This window comes from Dreissena polymorpha, chromosome 2 (assembly GCF_020536995.1).
Source record: "Dreissena polymorpha isolate Duluth1 chromosome 2, UMN_Dpol_1.0, whole genome shotgun sequence".
Taxonomy (NCBI): Eukaryota; Metazoa; Mollusca; class Bivalvia; order Myida; family Dreissenidae; genus Dreissena; species Dreissena polymorpha.
The window spans coordinates 75,244,282-75,269,886 of NC_068356.1; the positions used below are offsets into that span (position 1 = coordinate 75,244,282).

The following is a 25,605-nucleotide window of genomic DNA, read 5'->3' on the forward strand; positions in this document are numbered from 1 at the left end:
GAGATGAGAACGATATTACATTACGACTTCTAAAGAAAAGCATTATTGTAAGGAGTGTTCTGATTGGCTGATATAAATAATACCGTATCGGACAGTTTAAACCGTCCCGGACAGTTTACTAAACTGTCCCGGACAGTTTAAACCTTCCCGGACGGTTTATGCGCACGAACGGTCCAAAACTTTCCTAAACCGTCCCGGACAGTTTGTAAACTGTCCGGGACAGTTTAGTTAACTGTCCGGGACAGTTTAGAAACCGTCCGGGACGGTTTATAAACTGTCCCGGACAGTTTAGAGTAGTTTTGGACCAGTTCGTACACCATACCGTAACGCATGTATGCTTTAGATGAATGTTATTTTTCATTAGTATGAAACTAACAGTTCGGTATTCAACATTAACGATTATATAACTATCCAAGAAAACAAGTCTTGCCATATGAATTTGTATCATTTGTGTTAAGCCAAATCAGTTCAAAGACATACATAAGCATTAGCTTGTAAACTGAATTATGTCTAGTTTAAATGTAAAACCATGTACCACGCTACAAGTATATATCGGCCTTCAACGTCGTCTAGAAATTTCAATTGTTTCCATCGTCATTGGATGAACACTATATTGTAAGTAACATCAATGCCGAAGTTCAATTGAACACGTTACCGCGTCTTCAAACAAATCGCTTCTTGAAATACCAATGTATTATCTTCAATCATCTTTCGTGTCAAACATCCTAAGCTTAGTCAAGTTATCCACAACAAACGTGTCGAAAACTCGATCGCCACTTCTCCAGTTATGTAACAAACGTGTGGGTCAAATCATCCTTGACATTGCACGTCTTAAATAAGCATTGCTTTTTTCCTGAAAGTGTATATGACTTCATCGATACTCTGGCTGCATCAGAATACTTGGCCGTCTGTTGCAACTTTCTTTACCGGAAGTGATGGACCGTCCCTGTGCTGGTCTCTCAATGCCTTCGAAACACGCATGGACTTCCGGTGCTGATATAAAGAAATAAACAAGCTATTTATTACTGACCTAGAAAACGCTGCTTAATTTTACGTAGTGTATGACTTGGATATAAACACGGTGAATCCAAAGCCGCACCAGCAGGAGATGAATCTTAAAATTGCATCGCCTTAATCGAAAGGAATCGATGAAAGATCTTTGCGACACAAATCATACTCTCAAGACACGAACCACAAATACAAAACTAACACAAACAATAATAAAACTCTGCTCAACATTGATTTGAGTCTATAATCCACGATAAAATGTTTTACAGTTGTTCTGAAACGGTTACTTTTTTACCATCAGGTCAGGTAAGTAAATGAACAAATGGTGGGTGCAGGAAGTTTATAGCAGGATTTTTTTTTTTAAATGAAGTATCTTTTGGGCATGTTGTTTTCATCTTGGAAAGATTTATTTTTTTCTCCGTTATATTTTTTTTATTCCAAATATTAAGAGATAAATGTGTCAAGACAATTGAATGATTTTGCAGTGTTATCTACAGAGGATTAGTAAAAATTAACCTGCTATGTAATACAGACTATATATTGCGAAGTTGGTGTTAGTTTAGAACCCTATGTATATTAAATACATGCATATCGGCCTCGATCATAACACTATTAGGTTACTGCTCCTATATCCAAATTCACGGAATAAAATTTGGATACATATTTCTTAACTATTCGATATCTAGAAAGTGAAATTTAGTTTCATCCTGTGTGATAGTTTCATTTCATTGAAATCAAGTTGCATACCCTTTCTTGTTTTTCTTATAACTTCCTTATTGTACGAGCAGAATAACAATATTTCAATTGAAAAACTCTTCAATACCATTATCACTACCACGTATGGTGTCAAATGATTACTACATGGAAACTATTAGTCCATGAAAAATCCACATTTAGTCATTCACAAAACACTTAAACTAAAATGTAACGAATACTGCGAAAAAAAGTAGTTTGTATCGATGCTTTTTGAAGCATTATTTATCAAAAGTTACCGATTCATGGATTGTTAACGGGAAAACGATATAACCACTAATTTTTTAAAATGAGGTTTTCGTGCCTTTTGTATGCCCCTAACCATTCGAAGGCGGCATTGAGTAGTCGCTCTGAGCGTCTGTGCGAAACTTCCTTTCTCAGCCATTACATTGCCATATATGCCAGAGCTCCAGATAAGAGGCGTATCTGCGTATTTACGCATTGAAAAAATATTTAAAAAACGCATTAAAAATCGACCCAGTACGTAACAAAACGCAATACAAATCTTGGTACGTATTTAAAATCGATGAAAGTGCGTACCGGTTTAATCAATAATCCAGTTGAGTTTTTAGTGTAAGTTAGCATTTGAATTAAAAGTAAGTTAATCAGAATAAGTCTGTAAACAAATGGCGGTTCATAATATTTGTGGATAAAAAAGAGACGTATTAAGCTACCAGCGGCTCCTTCGGGAATATTTTCTAAGAAATTCTTTTCATATTGTCATTTTAAATTCATTCAGTTTGCATTTAATAATATAAATAACAAATGATAATATTTCTAGATTAAACACGCCAGTTACTTTGTCAGTTTTCTATGGAAATGGAAAATTTCCTAAAATATTCCTAAATACCCTTTATTGCTGAAACAAAGGAGTAAAATACGCTTTAACAATAATATCATGGGGTGAAATACCCTTTAGACTAAATCCTTATCTGGAGCTGTGCATATATCGATCTTTTTATGCCCCCGGATCGAAAGATCGGGGGCATATTGTTTTTGGCCTGTCTGTCATCGTATGTGTGTTTCCCAAAACTGTAACCAAAACTTTAACCTACGTTAAAGTTTGGTCATAACTTTTTAAATATTGAAGATAGCAACTTGATATTTTGCATGCATGTGTATCTCGTGAAGCTGCACATTTTGAGTGGTGAAAGGTCAAGGTCATCCTTCAAGGTCAAAAGTCAAAAAATACAATCCAAGGGAAGTAATAAGCTTTAAAAGGGAGATAACTTCCAAACATGACAAATGATATATTGAAATTTTATTTCAAAGCGGCGCAATCGGATGCATTATGTTTCTGACAAACACATCTCTTGTTTTCTAATTATTTTGCGCACATATCCATTATATGACGACGTGCCGTGTGTATTATATGTTTCCATACCTAAAAGGGCAAGGTCATACATTGAGGTCAATGGTCAATTTTGGCCACAAAACAGCTTGACAATTCCTGTCCTAGTCATAACTTTGCCTTATATGTTTGATTGTTATGCCCCCGGATCGAAAGATCGGGGGTATATTGTTTTTGGCCTGTCTGTCATTGTATGTGTGTGTGTGTCCCAAAACTTTAACCTTCTTCATAACTATGCAATATTGAACGTAGCATCTTAGTATTTGGCATGCATGTGTATCTCATTGAGCTGCACGATTTGAGTGGTGAAAGGTCAAGGTCATTCTTCAAGGTCAAAAATAAAATCCAAAACTTTAACCTTCTTTATAACTTTTGCAATATTGAACGTAGCAACTTGATATTTCGCATGCATGTGTATCTCATGGAGCTGCACATTTTTAGTGGTGAAAGGTCAAGGTCATCCTTCAAGGTCAAAGGTCAAACATAAATTTCAAGCGGCGCATTAGGGGGCATTGTGTTTCTGACTAACACATCTCTTGTTTACGATAATTTTACACAATTGTAAACCATCATAAGACGCTTCATCCGTCTCACTATTTCAAAGGTCAAACGTCACAGTTAGTAGGATTAGTAGGTAAAAAGTGAAATTGGGGGAGGCTGGGAAGTGGCATCCATACCTTCGCGACACATATCTTGATATTGAAATGTTGAGAATAAATACTGACGACTTTTTTGAAGACTAATATGATATAGAAAATAAGCCAAACACTGAACCATGAGAAAAACTGCAAATTATATGTTCAATATCTATAATGCCCTGATAAGCTTTATTTTTGCAATATTAGGATTGGATTTGTTATTGGGAGGATTTTGCATCTAAATTTTACCTTTGAATTGGCAACAATGCTCAAAAGATTGCCATCACTTTCTTCTGTGTTGATGTCCGAGTGGCGAAGAACCTTAAATATATGAATATAATAAATTAAGTAGTTAGTTAGTAATTGTAAGAAGCAATTAGTACTTAACTTGTTAATATTTACAAGTGTCTTCCCATCTTGAATCCAGAGTATAGCAACTCTATACGTCTATCACTATATACGCGGTACAAATATCCGTAAATATAGTAAAACTGTTTTTCCCTGTAAGTCCTTTTTAGCAAATTGGTAGGGTTCATATATTAACTTACTGGTACATTATCGTCATCGTCTCTTTGAGAGATATCCGAGTGCGTGGAGCCGGTGCTGGAACCTGGAAAGGTGAACATGAACAAAATATATCACGTGACAGAACGACGGTATTTGATGAGATGTATTGTGGTAATGAACATTGAGTGCAATGTCGTGATGACATGACAGTTTAGACAGGTTTATATGGAATTTATATTAACCCATTTATGCCTATTGGACTCTTCCCATCCTTCTAAATTGGATCAATTTATTTCCAAAAAGTAGGGATGTATAGTATATTTATTTCTATATTTAGAATATTTCTTACAGAAATTCCTTTATGCAAACAGCACAGACCCTGATGAGACGCCGCATCATGCGGCGTCTCATCTGGGTCAAAGCTGTTTGCCAAGGCATTTTTTTCTAGACGCTATGCATAAATGGGTTAAACCAAGTATTTTGTATGCAAATTGCAGACACATTTACAAAATATACAAAAGAAAACATGCTTTATGATGCAACTGTTTACTCATGTTAACATTGTATTCACATAAAACAAAGTGCTGTATTTGGCCATCGGTGTCTAAGGTTACATGTACATTAAACTTGAAGCTAACATCATGTTCTTACGCGCGACACACCGTCTTATGTATGTTAAGATTGGTGCTAAGAAATTTCAAAATGTCGAAATTAAGATGTAGTTAGACGTACAAACATTTATCCAATATAGCCGCCAGTGGTTCATCTTTAATTTTATCGAAACATTCATGTGAGTTTTTTTATCACAAAAATACTGTATGACACTTTACTAAATTTCCCCAATATATGATATCACTTTAGATTAGCAAATTGGCCGCTAGTTGGGAATTCAAGATGGCAACCATTGTATGCAACTGCTTAAACGAGATGTGTACGCACAAAGTCACCGAATTCCATTTGTCACAAAAAGTGAAGACATTAACCAGATTATTGGCTGTGCTTCAACTGCAGCATAACCTGTTGACGTTAAAAGTTGTTTAGTTGTTATCAGTGTATCCTTACCGCATTTCAAACGGAAGATATCTCATATAGGAAGTAAAAACGCTTTGTTTTTACTCGTTTGTTAACGTCAGTTCTTTTTTGTTTTCTCGAAGCGGGAAATTTATTATAGTTTTGTTCGTTAAAAATGACGTAATATTTGTACTTTTGTCTATTTGTCAACAACAGTGCATGTCCATACTCTCGTATTTAAGCTTCAACGTGTGATGTTTTATGCCATTTGTCATATCTAATTGTACCTAATTAACTTTGAGCTCGATGCAGATGCGCATTGTCACACCACCGCAACAGTTTCATTATTGGCAATATGAAGTTGGAGAAAGAAATCAAATGTCGTCGCGATAGTCAACATATTTTTTAAGAATACTTTCAGCAGGTTAACATATGAGCTCCTCATTTCACGGAAACCAAAAAGATAGAGGTGCAAATGCACAACATAAATTGCGTTGTGCAATGAGGTATTGTACATTACGAAATTAAAGTGGTTGCACACAAATTTGCAAATATATCTCCTGAATGATATAACTAGGGTTGCAGCAATTACAGATTAATACCCGTTTAAAAGTGGACTGTTTAGTCATCAACGTTCAGTCATGTAAACGTGTTGCATTTCTTATCGATTTGTATTAAAATGTGCCTATTTATTTTATAAAATGTTAGTTTCTGAAACCCGTGATGTCTGATTAAAATTGAGAACACTTACTGGTGTCGCTGGAACGTTTAGAGTCCTCTCTTTTATACCGCTTCATGATGCCCTGAAAAGAGCAGATCGGTGTGAATCATTTCTCCATGTATGTATGTGCTATTATTGGCAAGAATTGTTACGTATCCTATAAATGTATAAAGATGTCGTACATAAATATATAAATGTTATTTACAAATGTACCATGACGAGAAAATAAGGGTTTAGATAAAATCCTAATGAATTGAATGCATAAAATTAAACAATTATGAATGCTTACGTTATAACTTATTACACACCGGCCTAAAATAAGTTGTAACTTTTCAATAATTTTAAAGCGGCCCTATGGAACAAACGAACCAATTTTGTCCAATATCAAAATAGTTTTTAGCGAGGCTGTTTTCGGAGAAAACCCCGAGGTATTGTCATAGCCTGCTCGTCGTCCGCCGTCTGCCGTCCGCCGGCGTCGTGCTAAAACCTTTACATTGGCTCTTAAATCAAAGTGCTTCCACCTACAACTTTGAAACTTCATATGTAGATGCACCTCGATCAGTTCTACACGCCACACCCATTTTTGGTCACTAGGTCAAAGGTCAAGGTCACTGTGACCTCTTAAAAAAAAATTCTAACAAGCTTTTGCAGCCGAGCGTGGCACCCGTTATGCGGTGCTCTTGTTTAATCAAATAATCATTTCTAAGTTCACTTCTTCAAACAAATAACCTATAATTTCCAGTCGTTGCTTTATAAAAAGTGACTTAAACTAAACTTCTTTCCACCAAGCACATTACAACGTTGATGATTACATACCTTGGAATTGTTCAGTTTAGGAGTTGACGACGGTGCCTCCGCTTTTCCACTTCCGCCTCGCACTCGTCCGAACAGTTTCGACAAACCCTTGGACTTCTTCTTCTGGGGTGGCGGCGTCTGTAACGCAATTCATCAGATGTTGCTTTCTAGAAACATCTTTTTAAATGTAATTTCCAACGTATTGTAGAGTTTTCACGTTATTTAGCTGTTGTTGCAGCTTTATTTAACTCGCATACTATTTAAATGATGTAAAATATGTATTATTTTCATCGATATAAAAATACAAATCAAATTAGTAAAATAAAAATAAAGGTAAGCTTTTGTATTGCAAACCGAAGTGATAGTGTCATTTCTTATGTTGCAAAATGCAAAGAACAGCCTGTGATAATGCACACATACACTAGATTAATTGAATATATGATATCATACGTTGACATCAATTTACAATTTGTAACATTCAACAATACAGTTAAATGAAGTATTATATTCTTAATCGTCATGCTATATTTGACATAATGCATGCTTATGTCAAGCTATTATAAATTAACATATATACTATGTATTATTTAATGTTTAATTAAGACATAACATAAGAAAGATAAATGGCGGAAAAGAGTTACGAGTTGATTATATCAATATGCAGGAAATGTCTTCTCTATAATATCGCCAAGAAACTTGCAACAATTAATTTCAAAACATAATTCAAATTTCTTTTTATAACAACTTTGAAATTAATATACTACGATGGAATTGCTATATTCTGAAAGGTCTATCTTAGATTCCGCGTATTATGTCACTTTACTCCGATGATGTTTAGATACAATAATGTCATGAATTTACTATATCGTCGCCTTATGTGACAATTCAAACAATTCCAGTTAAAAAAGCTTCAAAACGTTACGTAACAGTTACTTGTGTGTTTTTTTTAATAATGTATACAATTTATAAACGGTATATTGGTGATGACCGCAATACAATAGAATGTATTCCGCATTCAGACTATAACATAATACATAGATTTAATACATTTAGCTTGACGAAACGGCATGCCTGTTTATAAGAATGGAACAACATATTATATGTTAGTATATAATAAAGCGTGTAAGCACACATGCTGTACATAGATGCAACGACACTGTTTGAATTATAACAACCATAAAACCGATAGTTTCTTAGCTCTACTGACCAGTTTTCGTCGAAATGCTCATTAATACACAAGGTTATTAGCTCATCTATATATCTAGAAACTTATTTGACCAACATATTATTGCATTGATAATCAATATAAAAGTATAATTGTTTTATTCGTTTAAGAGGCGCGTGCATCAGATAACATAACCATAAAATGATATGTTTTCGAACTTTTTGAAAAACAACGCTTGACGTGTCTATCATTTCACCAACATCATTGCATCTATGAAACGAAGCTCTAAGCCTATACTACTACACATTCAATCAGGGATGGCAAGATGACTTTGCATGGCAAGTATTTACCAATTGTAGTTGACCAGCTTTTATTTAAAACAATTGCAGTTCATTTTGCCCATCCATGCTTGTAGGACAATACGGCCAAGTTATTTTGCCACCCCGTCAGCACATATATGCCTTCATGCCTCCCAAACCATCCGAGCTTAAAGATTTCAAAGTACCGACATGGAAAGTAGAACCGGTATACGAATATACGTATTTGGTTAGAATATATAGCTGTATGTAACTTGCGTTACGTGTTTAAACATTCAGGCATTTCGTGTGCTAACCGTCATCCCTAGATGGGCAGACAAATCTTTACGATGGTATTTGACGTAATCACTGACGCCATCAATCGCACCCCATACCTCGACAGATACCGGAGAGCTTTTTGGCGACTTTTCGGTTATATGATGTTTCGACTTTCCACTTTCTGAAATAAAGAAAACATTTTGTATAAAAATTACATTACAAATGTAACTAGTGCACATCATGTTTCTATAGTAAATTGCTAGTTGTGTTTCATTAAGTTCATGAATTGGGCAACAAGATACAATATCTTTTTTAAGTAATAGGCCGAATATGTAATATACTATTAACGATGGCATACAGTGGATATGGATACAACGGAAACAATGTATGAGTATGAAACTAAATTTATGCTTAGAACGAAATCTCTAACATAAACATACACGAAAAGAACTATATGACAGTAATGTAGATATGTAATCAGAAAACAGGAGAATAACATTTCGTTAGAACAACTCAACAGTAATCAAGTATTGCAAAAAAAGACACGAATAACACATGTGAGACAGTCATGTGTATAGCAGTACCCGTATTGCTGAATACGAGACTCGTTTTTGCGTCATGTTCGTGGATATCATCCGTAATAATGATTGGAATGCCTTCATCACCTAGTAAAGCAAGAAAGTTAGCTTAACCCATTTATGCCTAGTTGACTCTTCCATCCTTCTAAATTGGATCAATTTATTTCCAAAACTAGGGATGTCTACTATATTTATTTCTATATTTAGAAAATTTCATACAGAAATTCCTTTAAGCAAACAGCGCAGACCCTGATGAGACGCCGCATCATGCGGCGTCTCATCTGGGTCTACGCTGTTTGCCAAGGCCCTTTTTCTAGACGCTAGACATAAATTGGTCAAATGAGATGTAAATGTTACAACCAAAGACTTCATAAAATGACTGAAGGCATTTTCAGTCCTTTCGCGAAATTCCTTAAGAAATCAGGCATTTCGTGAAGTCCCTAACTGAAACCGTCATTTCACGAAAATCCCTTTCATTTAGTGAAATTTCGTGAAATTCCTAGTTTCACATATTAACTGTAACATATATATATTATTTAAGTGAGTAAGTGCAATTTTATTATCAATTGAGCAATAAAAAACATAATATATGTTATGTCGTCCACGAAAAGATTCGACCTATCTGGGCATTTCCATGATTAACAATAAAGAGTCAGTCTTCCAAAACACGATTATTTCAATTTCTTATATTGACATATATACGCCTGCCAAGCTGTTACAATAAGAATCACACTAACATATTTAGTAAAACTGTGGTTAAACATAAATGTGTGTACCTTCATAACTTGCAAGTAACTGTTGTCAGATTGAATTGCATATAGCAGCTAGGGTTTCATTAAATAATTATAAATGATAAAACGTTTACAAATGTTGGTAACTCTATGGCACGATATCTTTGACAATTTCGAGGCTAAATGCCATATTAAAGACGAATTTATTTTTATTGATAAAAAAATCTCTAACAATAACATAAACGGAGCTTGCGATTTTAGACCAGTCTTTAACTCGACGTGTGCAGTAGTCTTAGTTTGAAATAATTCAACTGTTTAACATTTAAAATTACATAACTGTTTTCTGACGTCGATTATTAATAAATGTGCAACGAATAACGAAAATGCATGAACTAACTTGTGAATTTGCATTGCTAGTGGTGTTATGTATAACCAAATGTCTCTACATATCTCTACCTGTTTCTCCGGCTACATTCGCATATCCGTCATGTGGTCGACTGAACGTGTGCGGTTTGGGTGGCAGGGCGGGAGCATCTTTCTCGCTCATAAGTCGAGTGGAAATCCTCGTGCGTTCAAGGGAGAGTTCCGAAACCCCGCTGTCGTACTTGTTATCGGGGCCTTTTTTGCGTTGCAACACATTGGATTATTTTAGATATTGAAAGATGGTGTTTAAACATACTGACACAATTGTATATATTAAAAGATTAAGAGCACTATGGGAGGAGCATACATGGTTATAGATTAAACTATTCGTCTTTGATTTATAATATTTCAATTAAAAAATATCTTTGTCAAGCCAATCTATTGATTTCCCTACGGTAAAACAAACAAACTATATTTCTATAAAATTGAGCACTTAACGAGAATGCATTCACATTGCAGTTCATATCCTTACCAAAAGCTGTCTTACATAGCTAGCACACATTATCAAGAAACTATTAAGTTTAAATGTATTATAGTGTCGATTTCGTTTAAGTGCATGCATTGTTTTAACTTAACTTATTTATAAAAAGCAAAGCAAGTTTACATGCTTGTTCTCCTTAACACATATGTATTATTATTGCCTCGAAACAATCGGTTTTGTTCAAAAATATTGTATAGGGAGAGTAAATTTCATAATTTCCATTTTACCAATTCCAATGAAGCCTATATCAATCTTTCAAAGTAATAATATTCCAAAACTCACTGGTGTGCAGTTTTTCAGCGAACGATTCAAGCATATTGGCCAGCTCACAATGCTCGTGCGATCGTGCGATATCCACGGGTCTCTGTCCGTCCTTATTGCGCCTGTTGACGACGTCATACATCATCGGGTTGCTTAGCAACGCATCGCAGAATCTGATGAGGTTAAATCTGGCGCCAAAATGTAACAAAGTAGGCCAGACGCTTTGATGGAATTCTAAAAAAAGGAAAAGAAAGTCGTGTGTTGGTAATAGACTTTATTACTGCAGGCCCGGGTTTACACATGGAATCCATAATAATAACTACGTTACTCATTCGTATGACCATAATAGTGTTGTTAGTTTCAATAATAAAAAGATAACTATCTATGTTAGTTATTGATATGGGAGATACATTCTAAGAATTTGTATCATTATCCGAATGATCATCATCGTCATCATCATCATCGGCATCGTCATCATCATTACGCTTGATAACAACATAATCATGTAGTCGATATTAGTATTGACTATTAATAACACTGAAATAGTTAATCATGTTTTAAGGAATTGAATAATGAATACCGGTCCTGGAATGGTTTAAGCTCGATCAGTTTAATTGACTAGATGTCATTAGCGGTTTAATATTTCAATATTCTCATTATTTTATGGTGTTTCTAAATAAAACTCAGTTTCTGTTAATAACAAAAAATGGAACATCGATTGGCCAAATATTGGACACAAAATGTCATCTACTAATTTTATTTTCTGAAATATATTAACTAAGAAGTAAACAGGACTTAAAAAACTTTCGGTATGTATTAAATAAACCGATCTGTAGATAATTAAGAATAAACAATTATAATGACTGAGGGTATTGTTTAGAAAATAATAAAAGTGCGTCCATTAAGACGCTCAGCAAAATGATGACTCGCGTATATCAAATAAGCGGGCGACGTTTTCTAAAACGGTAGTGGCTTTCCGGTTAACGCAGTGGTTGGTAGAAGCGGTTCTCACCTCGGAGACCTGGGTTCAATCCCCTTGCCGGAAGCACGTGATATTGGTTGGTGTTTTTTCATACCGACTAGGCTGTTTTCCTTCGTGTTCTACGGTTTTCCCTCACAGCACAAGCCCATTGCAAATATACAGTAATACTCGAAGTAGCTTAAACCCATTTATGCCTAGTGGACTCTCTCATCCTTTTAAATTGGATCAATTTATTTCTAAAATTAGGGATGTCTGGTATATTTATTTCTATATTTAGAATATTTCTTACAGAAATTCCTTTAAGCAAACAGCGCAGACCCCTTATGAGACGCCGCATCATGCGGCGTCTCATCTGGGTCTACGCTCTTTGCCAATGCCTTTTTTCTAGACGCTAGGCATAAATGGGTTAATTCACATATTCTCCCAATCTTTCGCGTGTCTAGTAATTTGATTATGAAGGATTGCTGGGACAAATACAGATTCCTCACATAGTATAGCATCAGAAGCGGAAGTGGCAGCCCCTGACGTGACTTCATGAATGAGCATCCTGGGCATGCGCTAAGCTTGCCTTATGTGGCATAAGACACATTTTCGCATTACGCGGCTAAATAATATATAAAGTGTGTTGTGTATCGACCATTATTATAATAATATCGAACAAAGTAGCTTAGACGGAAGTTACATGATATAAGTAGATTTTCTATTGATTGTATAGTACAGTACTCGTCATGTTACACATCTACATGTACTTAACTTTCTTCGTATTTGCAATAGGTTCCTGGTGTATTGTTTATTTAAAGACAAGTTTTGTTTCGTAAAGAACACGCTGTCGTCTTTGAAAAAAGTTAAGGTAGTTTCCCTTTGAAGAAAACGTTCAACCTTTTCAACCAATACGCTTAAATTATTAAACAAGTTGACACCTCTAAATCTCCATGTTTTTGGTCTTTTTAACGTTTGCTTTTTTAATTATGCATTCCAGATTTCCGATTAGTTTCTTAGACGCTTAGATTAATACTTTGGTGAGAAAATAGACGTTGCGACTCTGAAAGATAATAAAAAAACAACAGTAATAAACGTAGCAGTATTTCTGCCCGATGATTCGAGCCATTTGTGATTTCGAATTCACTTGAATATGCTGTAAGCATATTTTTATTTCACTTCTTTGTGAGTTATGTAATTAATAACTCGTTCGTATGTACATATGTCAGTTCTCGTTCTATTATTCTGAAGTCGCTATAAGTTTGAGCGTACTGCTCATAGAATTAAAGTAACATGAAACTGCATGTGTTTTTGTTGACTTTCAATTTTTATTTCGTTCATGATTTCATGTCATAATTTAATCTATAAGCTAGTTTTACAATTTATCGTGTAGAATTGCGATTTTATGTTTTCACGTATGTAAAGCGCGACAAAATTATACCCTATTTGAAATTCTAAACAGATTTTGTAAATTTGATAACTTTCGAGGCAGACAATATTTTGACATTTTTGAGTTTTCTGGTTCTTTTGGTGATATAAGCGGAAACATAATACCTTGATGATACACATGATCAGATGATACGTTTATGATATATACACTTTGTTACCACATCATTACGCTTCTTTTGCGAAGAAAGAGTAATGTTATGTGCCAAGTTTGTACAATAGTTCACAAGAGTCACAATAACCCGGACGTTGGAATAATAAACATAATCAGCAGATTACTTTTTGCCAAAGCCCACGGTCCATTAGCCTATTCCGTTCAGGTCCAAACATGCACATCAACATTAACTATGACATAATGAAGTTGTGGCACTGGCCACCGCATCCGAACGGTCAATGACATTAATTGGGAGTTTAAACCGGTCGAAAGTCGTTTCGAATTTAAATAATAGCAAATAACAGCATAAAATAATTTCCTCCAAATCATAGAGCACATTCGTGTAACTAAACATTAACTCTTCGCATTTTCATTAAAATAAAAATGCTAAGTTTTAGTAAATGTGCAATTCGAGGCTCATATATACTGATCCATTACCTGATCGATATCCATAGTGAGTCTGGAGAGGATCTTCAACATAAAATATCTTTGAGTGCATAACTAAAATCCAAGATGAAACAAAGAAGGCTACCCTGTGTAACTTAGTGGGAATCGTGGCCAGGTCAATTAGTAAAACACACCGGTATATAAAGCCATTATTAGTATCCGAAATGAGGCAATAGTTTAACAAAGTATTAAAAGCTAGGCCTTTAGCTTATACAAGTTTCTTCACGAGTAGTTCTCTATTAAAATCGTTAACTATTGGCGCCATAAGTATTGACACGTCTTATCTTTCTATTTCCATTGACTGAATGCTGAAGCTCAAGACCTTAATTGACCCTAAGTATGTTCGTACCCAATGAATCTTTAATTTTCATTCACTGACCTTCGTTATTTACTGGATACGTCAGACCCGGGAACGCGTTCGCGCTTTCGATCAATGACGTCATCTTCTCGTCGAGAAGCGTACAGTCGCTGTCCGCGATACCGAAACATTGGCACAGCAGTTGCTCAGGCGAAGTCACATCTTCCAGGAGCTGTCTCAGCAGCTCCAACTTATCACTTTCAAAGCAATCATCGTCGTTAGCTTTCAGCGTGTCTCTATTGTTGTCATTATCGTCCTTTACATACGATTGTACGTTTTTATCGGATTTCTTTCGGTTTCCGTTTGAGTCTGTTTGTTTTGTTACATTTTCGATGAAAACATTATCATGGTCACTAAAACTTTCGCTAACATTAACTAAATTGTCCGTCTGAGTTGAAACGCTGACGAGAGTATTAGACTGGTCGAGTGTGGATTTGTGAAGCGACGCCAAGCGACGTCTTGACTCGTCGACGTCGGCGTCAAACGCCTGCTTGTGGTCGTTATAGAGCCGCGACACTTTTCGTTCACCTATAGACTGGTCGTCCTGGTACACGGAAACGGAACACGCCGTCGGGTCTGCAAGTAGGAAAAACAACTAGAACATTACATGTACTTTGAAAAGTATTGTACACGTGTAAAGCACACAGTAATGGCATATTTTTATTTGAGTTCATAATGTATGTCATTGTGCAATATGTATATGCGCAGTCTGGCCAGGTGCTACCTAGTTCGCTATAAAATCACGCAAGATTTCGCGGCCTTATCAGTACCGGGTAGCTCCAAACCAGAACGCACGGATGCATATTGCAAAATGACATGCATTACGAACTCAAATAAAAATATGCCATAACATTTTGCTATACTGTGATAAAAAGTATAAATATCGCAAGATGACACTGCTATTATGATTATTAACCCATTTATGCCTAGCGTCTAGAAAAAAGGCCTTGGCAAACAGCGTAGACCCAGATGAGACGCCGCATGATGCGGCGTCTCATCAGGGTCTGCGCTGTTTGCTTAAAGGAATTCCTGTAAGAAATATTCTAAACATAGAAATAAATATACTAGACATCCCTAATTTTGGAAATAAATTGATCCAATTTAGAAGGATGGGAGAGTCCACTAGGCTTAAATGGGTTAAATGTTACATGAAACAGGCAGGCAACTGACAAAAATATACCACATTTAATAGCTTACGAAATGAAATGAAACTTCATTTTCATGGCAATTGTAATTTAAGCCATGTGTTTTTAGAGGTGAAAATTCAGTAAACCAAATTTTATGTAACTTGCGAATAACATACAATAATCTCCTCCTAATGATAAAAAAAAATTGTTTCATGTTAAAGAGAATTTATTACTTATCAATCGTTCCGAAACCAATGTCAATGTAACTGTATGCAGTAAACACGGAAGATAATTTGATGAATGGAATTTAAACATAACAATGAGCAACCGAAAAGGAATATCCCTTATTAATCCGTGTTCTGCTTTTAATGAATAAATTGCCGTGGTTAATTCGTATTTTAAACCATGTTCAGAGAGAAGTGTTCGGTGAGCGATGTTCCATAATTAGTGGGAAGAGACTGACCGCGCATTAAAGAGCGTGGGTATAAATATATACCGTGGGAAAATAACATTAAAACAGCAGTTCAATATAACGTGTCCTTAAAACGGTATAGAACATATTCAGTAAAATAAAACCCAAACTATCAGTTATTTCAATCGACGGTACTTCCAATAATGAATGTATATTTCGTAAAAAATATGTTACTATTTTTTTCGTAAGATGAACTCAACTTTATGTGAATTTTTACTTTATTGACGATAAGGTATTGGCTCAAAGACCGATTATCCCGCCTGAACATATATCAAATAGTTACTTGTAACGAAAAGTTTACTAGCCAGATACAACCTGGGTGATCTATTTAAGTTTAGACCAAAATTACTATTGATATTGCGTGGCGTAAATCATAAGCGATTTATAGCCTGAGATAGAAATTATTACTTCCGGTATCAGTCGTATTTAGGAAAGAACATGAATATGCCATAAGTTCAATAACGAAAACTTGATGAGTTTGCATGTAAGATAGTTAGTTTTTATGAAACCAATTTTAATTAAAAAAAACTGCTCGAATAGGAGCTTTCGTTTTTGCTAAATATAAAATAATTCTGACTGAAAGGAAACTAACTTTATTAACGAACTTACACCAGGAATTAATTAATGAAAAGAAACTGGGAAATTTGAGATAACCCCCGTAGACAAACAGGTAAATAAAATAAATCCAGGTTTGCAATTTATAACGCTGAAGTCTCATAACAATTTCAAAAAGAAAAATACTTCCTCATTGATGATCGATAAACGTGTTTCAATGAGGGGTTATTCGAGTTAATACATTGGCAGCAACGTTATTACACCATTAAAATATAGAAGGTTACAATATACTAAATACTCGTTTCATGTAGGGCTGTACTCTCTAAAAAAATATCATAGACATAGTTGACTCGAAGGCATGTTTTACATCTTAAACTATTGTTCGGGTTTTATCTTTCGGAGATAATGGTAGGGCATAAATAGGTGTTCACGACCGAATCCCTGAAATATGATAAACTTGGAGACTTTAGTAAAGCCTTGCACTGAAAAAGGTTACATTCCACTAAGAAACGGCCGAAAAAAAAGTTGCAAAAACAGTCGATTTTGATTAGCGTCAAGTTCTTTTTTGGTTTGAACATGACATGTCTTTTTTATTGCATAAATCGATTCCGCTTAGAATGGCCTTTAAGAAAAGGTATGGTTATGGGGGTCTCTATGTGCAAAATGTTGCATTTATTTTCGCTCAAAGTTGTCGCTTTTACATTGAATTATATAGGGAAACTATTTAGTATATTGTGACCTAGAAAGCACGGAAGACCATTACTCATGCATTAGAGCGCACAAAAAACATCAACCGACTATTGTTCGATGGTGTTAATGCATGCGCGCCAATATAAAGGTTAACATTTGATGGTATTGAAAACACGGTCTTTGATACCTGTTATTTGGTTTAAACATATGTATTCCAGAATGTGTCCTACAACATAAGTTGCAAGCATCTTTAGTTTCTAGGATTGGAACGTTAGCTAAGCTTAAGGGTTCCTTTCCTAGGTATACCTTTGGTTTATACCTAATTGAATAAAAAAAATGATGGATCAAAAAAACGTTTAAAAAATAAGTCATCTAAAGATCATGAGTGTGTATGAGCCCCCCCCCCCCCACCCCCACCCCGCTGCCCTGCGTTCAAATGCGCCGGAAACTCCCGCAATGTGGGAACGACGACATTTATCGCAATATTGTACATACTAGATAAAAAATATGGTGTCATATTGATTTCAGACAAAATATGATGTCCTACTTCACTGGTGTGACAATACACTTCATAGATAGCCGTATGGTCCAGTCGTGATTATTTTGACCTTCGAGTGGTGACATTGATGATGAGGTGGATTGACAATCTTATCCACTTCGATTGAGTCCACTTTGAGAGATGTATTGGAATCTGATCCTGCTGATATCAGTTCCCGTAACAAGGACTTGTCTTAAAGCAATCTTCGTTCTTTAACCCGTTTATGCCTAGTGGACTCTCCCATCCTCCTAAATTGGATCAATTTATTTCCAAAATTAGGGATGTCTAGTATATTTATTTCTATATTTGGAATATTTTTTACAGAAATTCCTTTAAGCAAACAGCGCAGACTCTGATGAGACGCCGCATCGTGGGCGTCTCATCTGGGTCTACGCTGTTTGTTAAAGCCTTTTTTCTAGATGCAAGGCATAAATGGGTTAAACATGCCGTCCTCCTTACCTTTCTGTTTATTCGACAGCTGGACAGTATAGACGGCGTATTCACTGAAGGTTAGACTAAATACCTCCTTACACGTGTCGTCCTCCCTACCTTTCTGTTTAATCGACAGCTGGACAGTATAGACGGCGTATTCACTGAAGATTAGACTAAATACCTTATTACACGTGCCGTCCTCACTACCTTTCTGTTTATTCGAGAGCTGGACAGTATAGACGGCGTATTCACTGAAGGTTAGACTAAATACCTCCTTACACGTGCCGTCCTCCCTACCTTTCTGTTTATTCGACAGCTGGACAGTATAGACGGCGTATTCACTGAAGGTTAGACTAAATACCTCCTTACACGTGTCGTCCTCCCTACCTTTCTGTTTATTCGACAGCTGGACAGTATAGACGGCGTATTCACTGAAGGTTGGCGTCAAGGTTTCCTCTCCCATGACGATTTCTAGCTTCCTCTCGGCTCTCCGATCTAGCACCAGGTATAAGGTGTTCTCCTGAAATACGACAAAACATGCGTTGTTCGTATTGTGAAGCAAAATGATGTATTTATGCATTTGGCATCTTTGTGGTATTTAGAAGTATGCGCCCTCTTCTTATTTTACTCAAAATGTATAATGGCGGAACATTCTTTAGGGCATGTTAATTTTACCCTTAGAAGCCGACGTAAACTACGGTGTATATATTCTAGATTCGATATGAAATAAAATCAATTTAAAATTTGACTACGGAACTTATTGCAATAATTCACGGAGTGTCTTCGCAAAGCATCTACAAAAGGTGGTGTAATGGATATGGTGTCCGCCTACCCATGTTAAGGTCTTGGTTTCTATCGATTTTCGTAGCATTTACAATCCGCCCCCACACCGGACACACAAAAGACTGGTTTCTACCAGTTCTACACAGGAATCGAATTCAAAAGTGCCTTAAAAGTTCATAGGCTTTCGATTCAATTCATATTAAATAAACAGGTTTAAACTCATGAAAACGTTATGAAATATTGATTTATAATATTGAGAAGGGATACGATCCTAATTGCACAAATATGCAATAGTCACATATGTTTCATGTAGCCCTCATAAAATGTATTGAGAAATTATAAAAAATGACAATAAACGTTGGTGCAATTCCTTAGCGCCTATTTACCAAAGGAAAGTGTTTTCATGAAACTCGAATTTACAGTATGAGTGGCTGTTAATGGTTATAATGCATTGATATTAAAGACTATGAACGAACAATGCAGACGAATTTCTGAAGGTTTTACACATATGCTTAGTGATGATAATATGTAGAGAATGATACTAAGAATTGAGCAAGTAAGATTAACTTTAAACATACACACTCATATATAATGAATACGAATTTATATGTTCACAGATGACTAATCAAAACTAAGTGGGAACCCGTGGTTTTCCATTAACCATGAACAATTGTAAACACGGCGCCTAAGTTAATATTCCTACATATAATTTAACCTTCAAATTTAGTTTGAGCATTTTTTTTAATCAGATTTAAACCAAAAGCGCCATTTTACTGCTGAATTTTTAATTTGTGTCAAAACCTACATCGCAGTAACCATATAATTATGACGATACGATATTAGATTTAATCTAAATGCATAACTGTATAACAAAATAAAAATCCTGAAAACATTTGAAGATTTTATAGCGTATTCATACAGTTGTACAAAAGAATATTACACAAATTAATTGTGATTTAAATGAACATTGAAGACAAATTTCGTTTTAGTGTTTCTTTACAACTTGAAAACATCCGCCCACAGTAACACCATCGTAAAGTATAATTTTGACGTTTAATGTGTCCATGTACGAATTAATTTGAGCCACGCTCTGGGAAAACGGTACTTAATGCATGTGTGTAAAGTTCCGTCCCATATAAGCATTAATTGCAGTCCGCACAGGCTTATCAGGGACGCTGCTTTAGGCAGGTTTTGTACTTTTCCACTGCCCGCTTCTATTATAAGTGTTTTTAATAAAGTCTCTTCTTAGCGAACATCCAGTGCAAGCGGAACGTGCCGTACCTGATTAGCCTGATCGGTCTGCACAGACTCAACCGGGACGGCACTTTACGCACATGCATAAAGCCCACATTTCCAACAACGAAGATCGTGTAACGATTCGGAAGCGTGAACTATCTCTTACATTCGATAAACCCAGCTTACCTTGTAGAACACTTCATGCAGACAATTAAGCTGCCGGGTGTAGGCCGGTAGTACGTCATAATCGCCCGAGTCGCGGTCCGCGCCCGGGTCACTCGGACTGTGATCGAACCAGTGCGGCGATGGGGCCGGAGACGAATTCGCTGACGGTGACGTTATGAGCTCCCCTTCGTACATAAGAATGATCCGTATCATCATTTCCTTCACCGACTCCTCCGAGCCGGTGTTTTCGTGCATCGCGCAGTTCGCTACCTGTGCGCAACCATAGCGACGCGACGCCTCCTCGAGGTCGCACTGTTCACTTCCGGTTAGAATGAGCATGCATTTGTTGATGTCAACGTGTTTGAACACAGTCCAGTCGGTGAATTCTAGAAAATCGGGGGTGATTATGAACACGTTTACGTGCGAAGAAATTTCGAAATGGTTCGTGTCCGTGAAGTTAAAGATCTTGCACTTGATGTTATAGTCCTCTAGTTTCTGTGCCACATATTTTGCCCAGTCAGTGCCGTCGCTCGGTATATAGAAGACAGAAGCGCCTCGATGCATTTTGAACGTTTCACACTTCCCAAGCTATCTCTGAAACACATTACAAATGTGACGGTGTAAAATTGAATTGCGATTAACCCATTTATGCCTAGTGGACTCTCCCATCCTTCTAAATTGGATCAATTTATTTCCAAAATTAGGGATGTCTAGTATATTTATTTATATATTTAGAATATTTCTCACAGGAATTCATTTGAGCAAACAGCGCAGACCCTGATGAGACGCCGCATCATGCGACGTCTCATCTGGGTCTACGCTGTTTGCCAAGGCCTTTTTTTCTAGACGCTAGGCATAAATGGGATTAATAAACTTAACTGTACCACAGGTATAACATGAATACGCATTGGTGCATATTGAAGAATATGTATAGTACATGTAGCTTGTTCTCTGTAAAAAATAATTAAGAAAGTGTAGAAAAAAACGGGCAGTTGTTATTTTTATTTCCTACAATACCTAAGGAATGAAGTAAGCGACAACTGTCGACGGTAATACATGTTATTTTAACGGTTATATTAATACCGGTACTAAAATAAATTGAATGTGATATTGATGATGTTGTTATTGCTGCTGATGATGTTTGAAGATGTTGGTTATGTTGTGTTGTTTGTTTTGTTCGGTTATGTTTCTTTTTCGTGTGGTGGTTGTAGTAGCAGTTTTTATTATAAACAGTGCTTCAATAAACCAAAGATTTACAAAATAAAATACGCTATCGGTCGTTTTATTACGCATTCATAAATTAAACTTGTACGTGACACGAATTTATTTTTTCACACATGTCGTACTTTGCTAATCAGCAGAAAAGTCACGGTTCAAGTCACGGTTCAACTACGGGACTGTTTTGCACTTTTCTTCCGGCTGTTCACTTGTCTTCCGGGTTCAAACTGACCCCGTTGTTGATTTCTCCGTGAAGTGTTAATGGATATTCGCATTACAGCGTGTGAATACATACGATTTATATCAAGCGTGGTGTCTATCAATGATGTCGCCCTAATAAACGAACATCACCTGCGCCAATTGCAGCTTCGTACGTTATCAATTCGACCTTAAATCTTCCTGATGTTTTGCTACACTCACATGACATAAATTCCCCTCATTAGCAAACTGACCATTCGGCAAACAACAACAACAAAAAAAACCAAAAAAAAACAACACTTATTTTCTAATTATTTGTGTCAGTTGATTACTTTTGTAAAAATAACTAGTGCATTTGAAGGAAAAGACTTGCTCTGTGCGTAGAATATAGAATGCATCTAATACTCTTAACACGAAACAAAATGGACTAAATTTCGCATCTGTGGAAACAATAGACTGTGACCTTGTAACTCACGGAAAGGCTTACCAAACTTCCTTGACAGCCATGCCGACGATAGTAGTAAGAAGAAATATCTTTAAAAAAAATTCAGCGTAGTTCCTGACTTGAAAACAATCAGGCTAATCTGGGATGACACTGTACGCACATGCATTAAACCCCCTTTATAGAGAGCTCGGTCCATATTTAAAACAGTGGTTGTCTTTCATACTGTCATACTTTATTAGTTAAATACTTATATATAAATAAATGCATAAATGAATTTGGGATTGGGCGCACGATTGGGCGTTTACACTCATGCCAAACACGTAAAGACTGATCATCATCTTCACTTAAAGTGTTAAAGGCAGAAAAGGTTGTTTTTAGTGATACTGACTCAAGTCGTCATTTAATTGCCTCGTTACGACCTTTAACAAGTGAAAGATCTACTCATAGTATTTGCCATAGGGTAACATTGATCTTTCTAGACATGACTTGCAAATTGAATAAAAACGTTTTTGTAAACAATTGCACAGTTCATGTGAAAATTAGGTGAGTCGTGTATTTTGCGGTTAAATAGTGTGTCACCTAGTACGCGGTCAGTAAGACTCAGCGACCTAAATCAAACAGAAAGATGCTTTATACATGAGTCAAAATCCACCTATTATAGTGTAACCCGATCTTTATGTTTATTCTTTTATTTTTCACTGGACCAGTCTAGTGTAGAGGATACAAACAACTAATTGTTGGCGGACTGATTCACAGTACTATTCATTGTTATACCAGTCTACTAACGAAACGTGGGCCTGCGAAAAATGCATCCGCATGAAGGGGAATATGAAATCTTACACTGGTAAAATTGGTGACAATGAAACGTGAGAATGCCAACAATGCATCCGCATTAATGGGAATATGAAATCGTACAATAGTAACTTGGTGACTTTGAAATCTTGAAATCTAGCAACAAACAACTGCTTGTTGGTGCTGAGACTGTGTGGAAATTATAATTATCATTGTGTAACTTCAAAGCAGGTCTTATTCATTGTATTTATTTAAAAAAAGAAAAATGTTTTGTTATTTCTCTATATTCTCTCGAAAATTTGAGATTCGTAAACCAAAGATGTGTATTAGTTATAACTATGATGCGTGAAGTGTTCCCGCAAAAGAAAGAAAATGTTTTCAAGAGGGTCCATTATTCTGAATGTCGGTGGCCGATTGTTAAAGTCTTTGTACTGATATACGTTATGCAAACTATACCCATTGCACTACTTGCATAGTTTATGGCAAACTATTTAAACATAAAAATAATATATAGCCTAAGTATAATTGATGTTGAGAACGAGCGTTTAATCTATGGAACCAATTAACGATGTGTAACATAATTATAATATTTGTTGCCATAAAAATATAATATGCAACAAATAACATATTTACACGAACGTTCAAGGCCTTGCAGCATCTATTTCAACAGATTTATGTTATTAAAATTCATGCTTGAACTAATTTCCAAATCTCAACAACAAATCTTAACACCGTTGCATTAGCTGTATCATATACGACTGATAACATGTCAAACAAATACACTAACCGATGCTAAAGCTATTTTGTATTGAAATATGTTTGTTAAACTAACATAGCGAAGAGGGGATGTCATGTTAGATAAAAAAAATCCATCATGGTGCATTAATTAAGCCATTTTAATTTAGATTATAATACAGTACTGCAAACATTTAATAACCAGGACATTTTTTTAGCTGTAACAGTGGAAGCAAAACTCAAGTTTGATGTAATATAAACATATGAAACAGTGAAATAACTAGTTATATTTGATTAAATTGAGCATTGATATTTTGTTTTGTCATAATTGTTATAACTGCAAATACTATCACTACTACTTATACTACCACTACCACCACAAATACTGCTACGACCAGTCATAACACAGCGGTCAGTTAACCTACCAATACTTCCCGGAGTCAGATGATTTACTTCTAACCTCCGAATTTATACATTTTTATTTTAGAGTAAAATTATATGAAAACTTTTATGTAATAAAATCACCAACACGACTCAATCCATTCCTGCTTCTACAAGGTCTACTATATATTTATATACGTGTTCCTATTTTCATTTATTCTGCATTACAAATAACGGAAGCAACGGACTATTGTGATTTTTCTTAGAATATGATGACATTATTTGTTCAAACGCAGCTGATAAATACATCCGCCGGAAAAAAAGTTATTTATATCTGTTTTGATTTCCTACTTCACTGGTATTTATAAATATGATATACTAGTAAATTAAATTACCTGCAATGACATCAAACGCCTTTCTATAATATCCGACTATTAGTCAAGTACGACTTACGGTTTATTAAACACATTACAGTATCAAATAGTTAACACCTTAAAACGCTTAACAATATTTTCAATTTCTTGTGCGACTCTTTCAACTTCTTTCGTCAAAGTAAACAGACCGTCGGTTAGCAGACGATAAAAATTGACTGCCTGTTGTTAAAACTTCCTCTGTCGTCTTGGGGTTTCCCCGTATGCGGCGAAGCTTAAACTAAAATAGAATCTAAAGACACCAGGTTCACCGTTTAAAGAAGTGTTCTCACCGATAATCGCGGATAAAATATCACCTATAATCGCGGATAAAAGATATTTTATTTGCGGTGGTTAACGGACGAATGGCAGTGCACTTGTTAGATATTATCTGCATATGGCTTTGGGAGTGATCATTTTCGGCGCTAAATGACATCTCGCTAATTGCTATGTCTTATTGCGTTTGTTTAACCCATTTATACCTAGTGGACTCCCCCATCCTTCTTAATTGGATCAATTTATTTCCAAAATTAGGGATGTCTAGTATATTTATTTCTATATTTAGAATATTTCCTACAGAAATTCCTGTAAGCAAACAGCGCAGACCCTGATGAGACGCCGCATCATGCGGCGTCTCATATGGGTCTACGCTGTTTGCCAAGGCCTTTTTTTATCTAGACGCTAGGCATAAATGGGTTAATCAGTGCTAAACGATGGAAATTGCAATTGAAACACAATTCGTGACAATAACTTCATCATTTGTTTATGTTTGTTTTCGGGGAAAAACAATTACAAAAAAGCGCCATATTACAATTACAGACGTGTTATTCTAATAAATACAGGCCTGCGACCATTAACATAATTAAAAGTTATATGTTCATAAAAAATGTGAGCATTATATAAAAAAAGCGAAGTGACACTTATGACTAAGAAACGTGTTTTAAATATCGTTTCATTTATCGATAATCATCACTCTACATCGAGACAATAATACGCGATCGAAACGATTGTCATCATTAATAAGCAAAACATAAGTATGTTCAATGCATCAAATCCCCAAAAGT

General features: G+C 35.7%; 1 protein-coding gene across 4 annotated transcripts; it reads right to left on the minus strand.

Annotated features, from left to right (window-relative positions):
- Positions 1-426: 426 nt before the first annotated feature.
- On the minus strand, positions 427-24,752 carry LOC127867661 (uncharacterized). 4 transcript variants are annotated; one of them, XM_052408982.1, is made up of 13 exons: positions 24,527-24,749; positions 20,384-20,956; positions 18,566-18,698; positions 14,386-14,940; positions 11,020-11,232; positions 10,290-10,451; positions 9,109-9,189; positions 8,563-8,705; positions 6,806-6,922; positions 6,020-6,071; positions 4,299-4,360; positions 4,000-4,071; positions 427-993 (listed from the first exon to the last, which is right to left on the minus strand). In XM_052408982.1, the coding sequence occupies exons 2-13, from the start codon at positions 20,924-20,926 to the stop codon at positions 892-894; spliced, it is 2,235 nt and encodes a 744-aa protein (XP_052264942.1). In that variant the 5' UTR covers positions 20,927-20,956; positions 24,527-24,749; the 3' UTR covers positions 427-891. The 4 variants fall into 4 exon arrangements, with proteins under 4 accessions (XP_052264942.1, XP_052264943.1, XP_052264944.1 ...); XM_052408983.1 differs by having other exon boundaries at positions 8,641-8,705; positions 24,527-24,747; XM_052408984.1 differs by lacking the exon at positions 9,109-9,189 and having other exon boundaries at positions 24,527-24,752.
- Positions 24,753-25,605: the final 853 nt, after the last annotated feature.

Coding starts and splice junctions, on each gene's coding strand:
- LOC127867661 (XM_052408982.1), bottom strand. CDS start 20,926: ATGCATCGAGGCGCTTCTGTCTTCTATATACCGAGCGACGGCACTGAC. Junction 10,452..11,019: donor CGCTGAAAAACTGCACACCA/GTGAGTTTTGGA, acceptor AACGCAAAAAAG/GCCCCGATAACAAGTACGAC. Junction 4,361..6,019: donor TAAACGTTCCAGCGACACCA/GTAAGTGTTCTC, acceptor TCACCTTTCCAG/GTTCCAGCACCGGCTCCACG.